At 59.8% G+C, this 10,543-nt stretch overlaps 1 protein-coding gene across 1 annotated transcript; it reads left to right on the forward strand.

The window, feature by feature from the left end:
- Positions 1–3,889: 3,889 nt before the first annotated feature.
- DOK4 (docking protein 4) lies at positions 3,890–9,756 on the forward strand (the record flags this gene model as incomplete). The annotated part of the gene is made up of 8 exons (XM_084256871.1): positions 3,890–3,955; positions 7,396–7,503; positions 7,652–7,766; positions 8,035–8,154; positions 8,259–8,448; positions 9,099–9,237; positions 9,397–9,520; positions 9,638–9,756. The coding sequence occupies 8 exons, from the start codon at positions 3,890–3,892 to the stop codon at positions 9,754–9,756; spliced, it is 981 nt and encodes a 326-aa protein (XP_084112997.1).
- Between the last annotated feature and the right edge of the window lie 787 nt (positions 9,757–10,543).

Below are 10,543 nucleotides of genomic sequence, written 5' to 3' on the forward strand. Positions count from 1 at the left end.
CAGGCTGGCCTATCTGGGGAGGTGGCCTTAGAGCCGAGACCTGAATGAAGCGGCAGAATGAACCTTGAGAATCACGTGAAGGAAAAGAATTGTAGGTGGGGAACAGCAAGTGCAGCGGACCTCTGTGGGAAGGAGTAAGGCACGTGGGGGAAGAAAAAAGGCCAGGGCTGCTGGACATACTGAGGGCGGGGCGGGGGGAGGCTGACAGGGTGGGGGGCATCAGGAGAAAGCAGGGTGGCAAAGCACCCACTTCCTGACTTCAGGGCCCAGGAGACTGACTGTTCAGATGTCCTCTCGACCACTGCCCACCTCTGCCCAGTGGGTATTTGCTCTGTCTTTGGATGAGCCCTGCAATCTTTCAGGTGGCTTCTTGGGGGATTTGCATGCATGGAGGGAGATGCAGCCCCCCCACCTCCGCTTGCCCCTGAAAACAATTGGGCTGGGGGAGAGAAGACCGCACCATAGGTGATGGAAACCTCCCTGGTGCTGGAGATAATCCCACAGATAGGATCTTTGCCACGGGGTGAAGACAGCTAGACGACAGCTAGCCAGTGCCCAGGTAGGGCTGTCCCTGAAGCCCTGATAAGATCCGATCTGTCATGAGGTGGGGAGGCCCAGCCAGGCAGGCAGCCGCTCCTGCTCAGTCATTGGTTGCCATCAGCAGCAAGTAGCGTTTGTTCTGGAGCCAAAGCCTCCAGGCAGAATCCAGGTGCAGGGAGGGAGTGCTTGCAGCGGCTGCCCCAGGAGGCAGGTGGGCAGGAGGGCCCAGCCCTGCCTTTTGCTGGGCACAGGGAGTCTTCCTGCCCCTCCCCACAGGACACCTGCCCTTCCTGGGGAGAGGGGTGTTTCAGCTCTGTCTCTGTGAAGGAGCCTGTGGGGCCTGGCCCCAGGCAGAGACTGTGGTTGGGCCACTGCATTGAAGCGGGACTGGGAGGAGGAATTGGGCGGGGTGGGTTGCTGGCTGCTGTGGTCTCAAAAGGGGTAGCAGGGTACCCTTAGCTCCTCTGGGTGCTCAGAGCTGCGCTCACAGGCTTTGTGCCCCATGCTGGGAAGAAGCGCTCAGGAGCTCAGCACTTCCACTTCCCGGGGCTTTCTTCTTTGCTGCAGCTCATGAGGGGAAGAGCTGGTGGGGGGCTCTGGAGTGAGGGGGAATTGACCCCAAGGGTGCAGGGAGGGTGGTTCCCTCCACTCTTTGATTCCCACCGGGCCTGCGCAGGCTCAAGCTGGGAGGCCTCTCTTAACATGGCTCAGTCCCTTGGGGGAGCTGGTTCTGGGTTACCCCCACATACTTCTCCCTCTGTCCCTACATCCCCAACTCCCCTCTGCTATGCAATTTTGGGTCCCAGGCTAGGCCTTGCTCTTGCACACTTCATTGGGGCCTGAGTGTGGCCAGGAGTCCCTGTGACTGGGTGCCAGAATTAGTGTCTTTGCCACCAGACTGCCCTGGAAAGGTGTGCTTCCGCTGGTTTCTTTCTGTGGGGCTGATTCCATGATCTGGGGTACAGGGTGGGGTGTGGCCCTATGGACAGACACGCGGGATGCTCTGAGAGCTTGGTGGCCATCGTCGCTGGGGCAGGGGAGGACTTCCGCTGGGATGGCGATGGGTGGAGCAGGAAGGAGCGGGCCTGTGCTGGGCAGGTGGACGGATGGGGTATGGTAGCAGCAGCTCTCAAGGTAAAAACAGACTTTGGCGTTTCCAAGGCAAAAGCTCAGTCCAACTTGGGCAGCCTGGTGCCTCATTAATTCATGTCTTCATTTAAAGTAGGTGGATTTAGCCTCTTTTTTTTTTTTTTAACTAATGGGGAAATTGAGGCACTGAGAAGTTACGTGGCTTGCCCAGGACCACCCAACCATCTGGATACACACTCCTGGCTGCCTTGGATGAATCCGTGGGCACAGGGGTTTCTTGTATGTGTTAGGTGTGTCTGAAGGGTACCCCCACCCCCATTCCCACAGCTCAGCTGCTTGCTGTTATCTGGGAGGGAATTTTATGGAGCAGGTCCCTGCTGTGGAGGCGAGGCAGTGGAGACAGCACTGGGAACATGCGCCCATCTCTGGCCGCCAGAGCCCAGGTGTGCCGGGGCTGTTGGGGGTCAGTGCCAGGGAGGAACTCCAGATGAGACCTTCCCAGGAGGAAAGCAGACTGCTTGGGTATGGATGGCCTTGGAGCCTAGGGGATTGGAATGGGGAGTGAATGGACAGCGAGGCAGCTGAGGGGGTGCCAAAGAGACTTTCGGGGTACCCGTGGGGGCAGGGAGCATTACCCTCTTTGCTCCTCCCCTTGTTTGTGTGTGCCCACTGGGGTAGTCCCATCTGGTCCTTGTTAGGGACTCAACAGACAGGCCTCCAAGAGATTAATTAATGTCAAGCTGCCGGCAGATCCAGCAGTATGCCTGCCCCAGGGCCTGTCCTGGCAGCACAGAAGCCCAGCTGACCCCAGAAATGCTGCTCTGTTCTCACCCAGCAATCCTGGAGACACGGGCGGGGGTGGGGGGTGTTGATGGTATACCCCCTGAGCTTGGATGGCAGCCAGAATCCCACCCCTAGGCATGTCTCCATCACCCCCAATCCCTCCAGAACTTCTAATTCATCCCAGACTGTGCCCCGGGTGTGCTGTGTGACCTGAGCCATCTGCTTATCCTCCCTGGGCCACTTTGTTTTTTCCATCTGTAAAACCAGGGTGTTGGCCTGGGTCATAGCTGATCTCCCCCACTCGCAGTCTGAGACTTTGTTATCTGTTGATCTGTCTGATTCTGAGTGACTCTGCTGGCACCCTGTTCCCATTGCACAGTTACTTCCCCTTAGAGTCTCTCTCTGTTCCGGCCTGGCCCGTGTCTCCTGCTCCAGGCCTGGGTGATTACTCCTGTCCCTGTAAACTGACTCCTGCCCACCCATGCTCAGGGCCCAGGACATTGCATGGCCTGGCCAGCTCCCCCGTGCCTTAGACCTGCCCAGTCTTCCCAGCGCCAGGGCCAGGGCCAGGGCGAGGCATCTGTTCTCAGTGGCCACCTCCAGCCGGCCCAACCCATTACCTGGGGGCCCGCCCCACTGAACTCTGTCCTCCCACCCAGGAAGCAGCACCCAGAGGAGCTGCTGAAGATTCCAAGGGCGGGGAGCAGGGCTTGAGTGGGCTCCGGGTGACAATCTGACTCAGCCTCCGCTGAGGCTGGAGAGGATCAGGTACAGGGTGGATCTGTGGGTCTGCCGAGGCTGGGGAGGCAGCCTGTCTCTCACCTGAGAGGGCCTGGGGTGGACTCAGACACCTGAATCCCTGCGGTCCCCTGGGATCCCCTGGTATCCAGACAGCCCTCCGGTAGGGGCTGCTGTGCCGGGAGGGCCTTGCTTTGGCAGGGTGCCCTCAGTCTCACCCAAAGTTGTAACCGGAGTTGGGTCGGACGACAGCTGGGGGGCAGCCGGCCCTCTTCGGCCGGTCTCCACAGCGGGCACCGGCAGCGGTCCTTCCAGGAAGGGGTTAACCGCCAGCCCCAGCTTGAGGGAGGGGACTGGGCTGGACCATTTTCCTTACTGCTGCCTCCACCTCGCTTTTCCTGAATGGTTCTGCCGTCCTGGGGTGGGGAGGGGAGGGAAGGCAGGAGGGCGGGCTGGGAGGAGGGAGGAGGGAGGGGTGTGGGAAGAGGAAGGAAAAAGAGAGCAAGACGGCCAGGGGAAGAGAAAGATGTCACTGTCTAATCTCCCTGTCATTTTCATTTCTAGCAGGCGCCGGGCGAAGGAGCTGCTAGAACAATGCTGAGGCGGGAGAGGTGAGGAGCAGCCGCGAGGCCGCCCCACGCCTGGGGAGTATCTCGAACAGGTGATCGGAGGAAACGGAGGCCACCTGGGCATCCCTCCCCTCCCCTCAGCCAGCCCGGCGCCCCACGGTGGGGAAACCATGGCGACCAATTTTAACGACATAGTCAAGCAGGGCTACGTGAAGATGAAGAGCAGGAAGCTTGGGGTGAGCCACTCTCCGAGGGCCCTCGCGGAGGGACAGGTGCCGAGGACTCGGTGTGGCGGCACGGCAGGCAGGTCGGGTGCGTGGCTGCCCGCCCGCCCGAGCCAGGCCGCCTGCATCTGTGGTCTCGGGGCTGCTCCCCAGCAGGCCGCCTGGCATGTGCCTGGGCCCGGCTCTGCCTGCTGCAGCCCCCGCCCCAGCAGGGCTGGCTGGCATCCCAGCGGCTGGGCCAGCGGTGGCAGCCGATGGGCAGGCAGGCGGCTCCCCTTCTATTGTTGAAGTTGTCACCACTGGCAGCAGGAGCGGCTGGAAACGCTGGGCTGTGTCTGAGCGGAGACCCGGCTCCTCACTTCCCCTTCCTCTGCCTCCCCTCCTCTCTGCCCCGCTCCCGGCCTCTTTTCTTCTAAAGTAGGCACCTCCACCTTCTCCCCGGGCTTTCCGTGCGGGGGCATTTATTTCCCTTTGGTGTTCCTCTCTGTTAATGTTTGAAAAGGACAGTGGAGTGGTTGTGGGGGCAGCAGGGGGTGGTGTGAGGGGCTCGGGGCTGATGTTTGTGTGGTTTGTGAGCGAGAAGCTGGCAGCACGGCCTGGGCCCTGGACTCTAGATGGGCTGGGGCTCTGGGATGGCTGCTTCCTTCCAAGTTGGTGGCGGCTCCCGGTGAGCTTGGAGCTGGGGGCATGGAGGAGCTGGGGGCATGGAGGATCTGGGGAGATGAGGCCTCGGACACACCTCGGCCAGGTGTGTGCCCTCTCCTACTCCCTGCAGGTGAAGCCCTCTCCCAAGGCATGAGTGGGCACCCCAGGGACCAATTTGATCATCTTGGGGAGGTTGGCCTGCCTCAGCGAGGGAGCTGGCAGCTGCACCCTCCCCACTAGGAAGGAGAGCCCTGGTAACTGAGGGGGTCCCCTACCTTTCCTTTCTCCCCTCCCCCACCTCAATGGCTTCCTGGCTCTGCCTACTGGGGTGGGGGAGGAGTAGGGCTCCTATACCAGGCTTCCCTGTGTGGGTACTACTAGACTCAGCAGGGCCGACCTGGCAGAGGGGCGGTTCCTGCCCTTCCTCTGCCACCTTGTGGCCCTGAGGGCTCCTGGGGAGCGGGTGTTCTGTACAGGCAGGGGGCAGCTGCTGAGCTGGTGGGCATGTTTGGCATCTTACCTGAATTTGCATTTGCGTCCCAAGCTGGGCCCTAGCCCCAAAGACCAGGCTGTGGTGGACACCAGCCACTTTGCTCTTGCCCTGCGTGAGGAATTGAGCCCCTGGGAGAAGAGAACAAGGAGAGGGGCTGAGGCTGAAGGGAGGAGGCGATGGGCAGGGCCCGGCTTCCAGTGGGCTCCCCAATCTGATGGCCCCTGACCTGGTGAGTCCGCAGGGGCCAGCTGGGCTGAGGCCCTGTCCAGGGCAGAGTTTATCAGGAAGCAGGTCACTTGGGGCAGCCACTTGAGCTGTCAGGCCTGAGTTGAAACCTGTTACAGGAGACCTGGGAACCCAAGTGACCCCAAGGCAGACACAGTCCAGGGGGAGCCTTTAGGAGCTGGGGTGTGGTCAGGCCCAGTCTGGCCCCCTGCATCCCACTCAAATAATTCAGCTTCCCTCTGCACACCTGAGGGCAGACCCCCCAGGGCAGCCATTCTTGTCTCAGCCCATGGAGGTGAAGGGCGTGGGGGGCTAGAAGCAGTCAGTACCCCCCCCCCACCTGCCAGGCCTTCCTCCCACAGCGGAGCTGTGGCAGAGTGTTTCTGAAGTGCTGATCAAAGACCTGTGAGAAGTGGGAAGGAGGGCTCTTGAGCGCAGTGGCTCCCTGGGGCTGTGTGTGTGTGTGTGTGTGTGTGTGTGTGTGTGTGTGTCTCCCCTGTAACCAGGCAACCAGGGTGCTCAGGCCCCCAGGCCTTCTGCCCCCGAAGCTGTAGGCTGCATGGAGCCCAGCCTGGCAGGGTATATTTGGGTCGGCAACATCCGTCCTTCCATCCGTTATTCATTCACTTGCCATCCCTTCATTCACTCGTCCAGCCAGCAGAGCTCTGTTAATGAACTACCAGGATGGGAGTAAGGATTCTGAGAACAAAATAGTGTCTGCCCTGAAGGAGGTCCCCGGCTGAGAGCTGAGGCCCGCTGTGGTGTGGGTGGACAGGCCAGGGTCATGGGTACAGGTGCCTCCCCAGGCCCCAGACAGGAGTCAGAAATGGCCATCACCTTCTCGGGATGGGGACTGCCTAGCTGGACCCACCCCAACCTGCTTGCTAAGGACCTAGTGCCTGCATGGCTGGGCTGGGGAGGGGGTGGGAGCTGGGGCTATGGCCCAGAGGCCCCTCTTACCTCCTTTGCTTTCCTCTGGGTCATTTCTCAATCTTCTTTGCCAGTGGGGGAGCACTGGTGCGTCTTGGGGGTGGGCTCTGCCAGGCTTATGGAGTGCCCGCTGCCAAAGAAGTACATCCCAGCCACACACTGGGCTGGGGAGTATCCGAGGTGGGAGGCGGCTGTGGAAGGAAGAGGCAGCAGCCTGGGTAGGTAGCTGGGCCACCTTTTGAGGGGTCTAACAAGCCAGCCTGCCTCGCTAGCTTTAGAGTGGTCAGCTTCCCTCTCCCCAGCTCCATTCCTTGGGAGGGTTCCATGAAGCCATAGAGAATGAAGTGGTTTTAGGCACAGGGTTGTTGGTCGTGGTTAGACAAGGAGGGAACCTTGCTGGGGACACACTATGCCCTGGGGTCACCCCAGGTTCTTACCTCTGAGAGCCTCTGGTTTCCTAGCTGGAACAGGGAGTTAACCCTGGCCCCTACTCTCCTAGATTGATCAGCAAGGAGAGGGTTAGTGAAAGCTCCTGGAGACGGGTGGGGGTGATACCGACATCAAGCCCCGCTCTGGCCCTGAGGACAAGGGGTACAGTAGGGTGCAGGCTGGGAGTGGGCCCAGTCTAATCCCTGTCCTAGGACACCTTCTGTGGTGGGAGGTGCTGCTGAAGCCCCAGGCAGTGTGTCATGTGCAAAGGCCCTGAGAGTTGGCTCTGAATCTAGACAGTGCTGTTTATTAGCCCTTAATTTGACTTTTGGTGCCTCAGTTTCCCTATCTGAAAAGAGGAGATGAGAACAGAACTAACCTTGAGTGACTGACTAACCTGAGATTAGGGTTCAAAAAATAGAAATGGGACACACTCAATAAATGTTCCCCTTTTCCTTAAACTCGGAGCTGAGCTCACAGTAGCCGGCAAGTTAGGTGCGCCCTTTGTGAAACAGCCTTTCAGAGCCAGCCACTGAACAACTGCTGTTTCCACCTGGAGAGGAGGGTCTTCTCTCAAGGGGGGGGGGGGGGGGGGCTCTGCTGGTGTCTAGGTCCCCAGGTTTTCTCCTGACTCAGGTTGCTGTGCAGCACTGCCCCCTGTGGTAGGCAGGGGTAACTGCAGTGCCTTGCCATCCTGGGAGGCTGACATCCCTGTTCTCTTGCCCCCCAGATCTACCGGAGGTGCTGGCTGGTGTTCCGGAAGTCCTCCAGCAAGGGGCCCCAGCGGTTGGAGAAGTATCCAGATGAGAAGTCCGTGTGCCTCCGAGGATGCCCCAAGGTTAGGGGGCCTGGGCCCTAGTTTCCCCAACCTGTAAATGACTTATGGAGTGTCCTGAGGTCCAGAAGCACCCCTCTGGGGGTGGCAGAGCCGTGGGGAATGCAGAGGGAGGGGCTCCAGCCTGAGTCCCTTATGGATGCTGTCCCAGGTGACCGAGATCAGCAATGTCAAGTGTGTCACACGGCTCCCCAAGGAGACGAAGAGGCAGGCGGTGGCCATCATATTCACTGATGACTCTGCCAGGACATTCACCTGCGACTCAGGTGAGGGACCAGGTCTATAGACTGGTGGCTCGTGGTCCAGTTGGCAGGAGACAGCAGGGATAGCCCTGGTTGGGTGTGATGGGTGGGAGTTGGGGCAAAAGAAGGGTGCCTTTGAGGGAGCAGGCCACCAGGACGAGGTTGGGCAGGCAGGGAGAACCCACTAGCCTTGTCCTCCCTCCTTTTATGGTGGGCTAGCTTGGGCTGAGGCCGACAGGGTGGCTGCGGGGCGCCTGGGGCTGATAGTGCCTGGCGGTACCATCTTCTCCAGAGCTGGAGGCGGAGGAGTGGTACAAGACCCTGTCCGTGGAGTGCCTGGGGTCACGGCTCAATGACATCAGCCTGGGAGAACCAGACCTCCTGGCCCCAGGGGTGCAGTGTGAGCAGACAGGTGAGGCCTGGTGCTGGCCCTGAACGCGGGGGAGGAACGGGAGGGGAAGTGGGTGAGAGGCCTCCATACAAGCAGCTCCAGCCCTGTTGGCTCTCCCACTCCAGATCGCTTCAACGTCTTCCTGTTACCCTGCCCCAACCTGGATGTGTATGGCGAGTGTAAGCTGCAGATCACCCACGAGAACATCTACCTCTGGGACATACACAACCCCCGCGTGAAGCTCGTCTCGTGGCCCCTCTGCTCGTTGCGCCGCTATGGCCGGGACGCCACCCGCTTCACCTTCGAGGCTGGCCGGTAGGACCCTGTCCTCCCCACCTGTCTCGGCACGGTTGTGACAGTGGCTGCCATTCACCGTTGGGCTCTGTGCTGGGAACATGTTCTGGGCACAGGAAATCAAAGGGGAACTTAATATTCCCATTTTATGGATAAAGAAACTGAGCCTCACAGCCAACAGGTCCAGTGAAGTAGTTTAGCACAAGTCGGGCGGTGACCTGAGTCTATTTCCTCTGCTGTGAGACAGAGAATGGAAGTACCCAGCCTCACAGAGTGCGTTGGGGATTGGGTAACCCATTGCTTAAATTCTGGAGCCAGCTTGCCTAGACTTAAATGCCATGTAATTCATGTAGAACCTTGGCCGCTTGCCTTCTGTATGACTCAGTTTCCTCATCAGTAAAATGGGTCGAAAAACTCACCATGAGGAAACGCAAAGGTGCACAGACCAGATGGGCGGTGAGCGCGGGCTAAGCCCTGTACAGCATCTAGAGCTCCACCTGCACAGAAAAGTGCTCAGCATGTACGGTCAGACCCCCAGATGACAGCTCTGCCTTTCCCAGACGACCTGGGGTTCAGCCAGAGCAGTGGGGCAGGAGATCCTGACCGCATACACATGCGCGTGGCCGCGTCCCCACCTCCTGGCCCTCCAAGTGCATCACTTGTGTCCCCAGGATGTGTGATGCCGGGGAAGGGCTCTACACCTTCCAGACGCAGGAGGGGGAACAGATCTACCAGCGGGTCCACAGTGCCACCCTGGCCATCGCTGAGCAGCACAAGCGGGTCCTGCTGGAAATGGAGAAGAACGTGAGGGTGAGGCCGTGGGCATCGCAGTCCAGGGTTTGGGGAGGCTGGTAGGCGGGCAGGCCAAGAGCCTGGAGCATCAGCCGTCTCTAGCTAGGGTGTACATGCTAGAGGCAGCCAGTGCCCCAGGGCTAAGGGGAGGGATCCCCTTCCTTCTCTGCCCCACAGCTGCTGAACAAGGGCACGGAACATTACTCATATCCCTGCACGCCCACTACCATGCTGCCCCGCAGTGCCTACTGGCACCACATCACGGGTTCCCAGAACATCGCTGAGGCCTCCAGCTATGCCGGTGAGTCGTGGCTGTGCCCCCCGCCCACCTGCCAAGAGGCTCTGTGGAGGACAAGGCCTATGGGGCAGGGAGCTTTCGACCTGGAGCTGAGACCCGGGCCTGCTTCTGTGTTCACAGGTGAGGGCTATGGGGCCACCCAGGCCAGCTCAGAAACGGACCTCCTCAACAGATTCATCCTGCTAAAGCCAAAGCCCAGGCAGGGGGACAGCGGCGAGGCCAAGACCCCATCCCTGTGACGGCAGGGCTGGCATACAATGACTGCTGGGGCTGCCTGCAGCGTCTGTGGACAGCTTCGGGGCTGCTGGCCACGGCCTGGAGAAAGGGAGCAAACTGTCCCTTCCTTGCCCCAAGAGGTGAGGCTGGACCGAGCAAAGGGCTGGCCGCACCACCTGAGCATGTGTGAGGGGCTGGAGCTACCGTGGGACTATATACACATTAATGATTTTAATATATATGGCTTATGACATATTCTATATTAATGAGATTTCCCTCGTCCCTCCCCGCCACCACATACATTTTTTAATCCCATGAGCAGGCCAGTCAAGGCTGTTTTTGAACGCGAGGGCAGCTCTTTTCCTGCCCTCTGTGGTACAGCCCTCCTGCTGCCAGGACTTGCTTGAGCTGCCAGGGCCAGAGGGAGACAATCAGAACTCAGGCTGGCATGCCGACTGCTGGCTTTTCCCAAGCAGCCCAGGGCTCAGACAGCAGGTGGCCTCCGTTCCTCTGGGCCTAGCGTGGCACAGGAAGGATCCGAACTTAGACTGCGCCGCTTGGTAGCCTTGCACTTGAAGTTCTAAGCAGAGGTGACATCTGGTTGGCACCTCAGGTGAAAATCTGGTTTTAAATTTAATTTCTGCCCAGGCTCCTTCCTGCTCAGTAGGCTGAGGAGACACCCTGGTGGTGGGGTGCTGGTTACCTCAGCCAGGTAGAAGAGGGCCAGTCCTGAGCTCTTTTGTGCCCCAGGGTCAGGCCAGGAGGGGAGGCTGTAGCAGGACTACTGTGGGGTACACCCCTACTGCTCCC

This window comes from Talpa europaea (assembly GCF_964194135.1).
Source record: "Talpa europaea genome assembly, chromosome: 16".
NCBI lineage: Eukaryota > Metazoa > Chordata > Mammalia > Eulipotyphla > Talpidae > Talpa > Talpa europaea.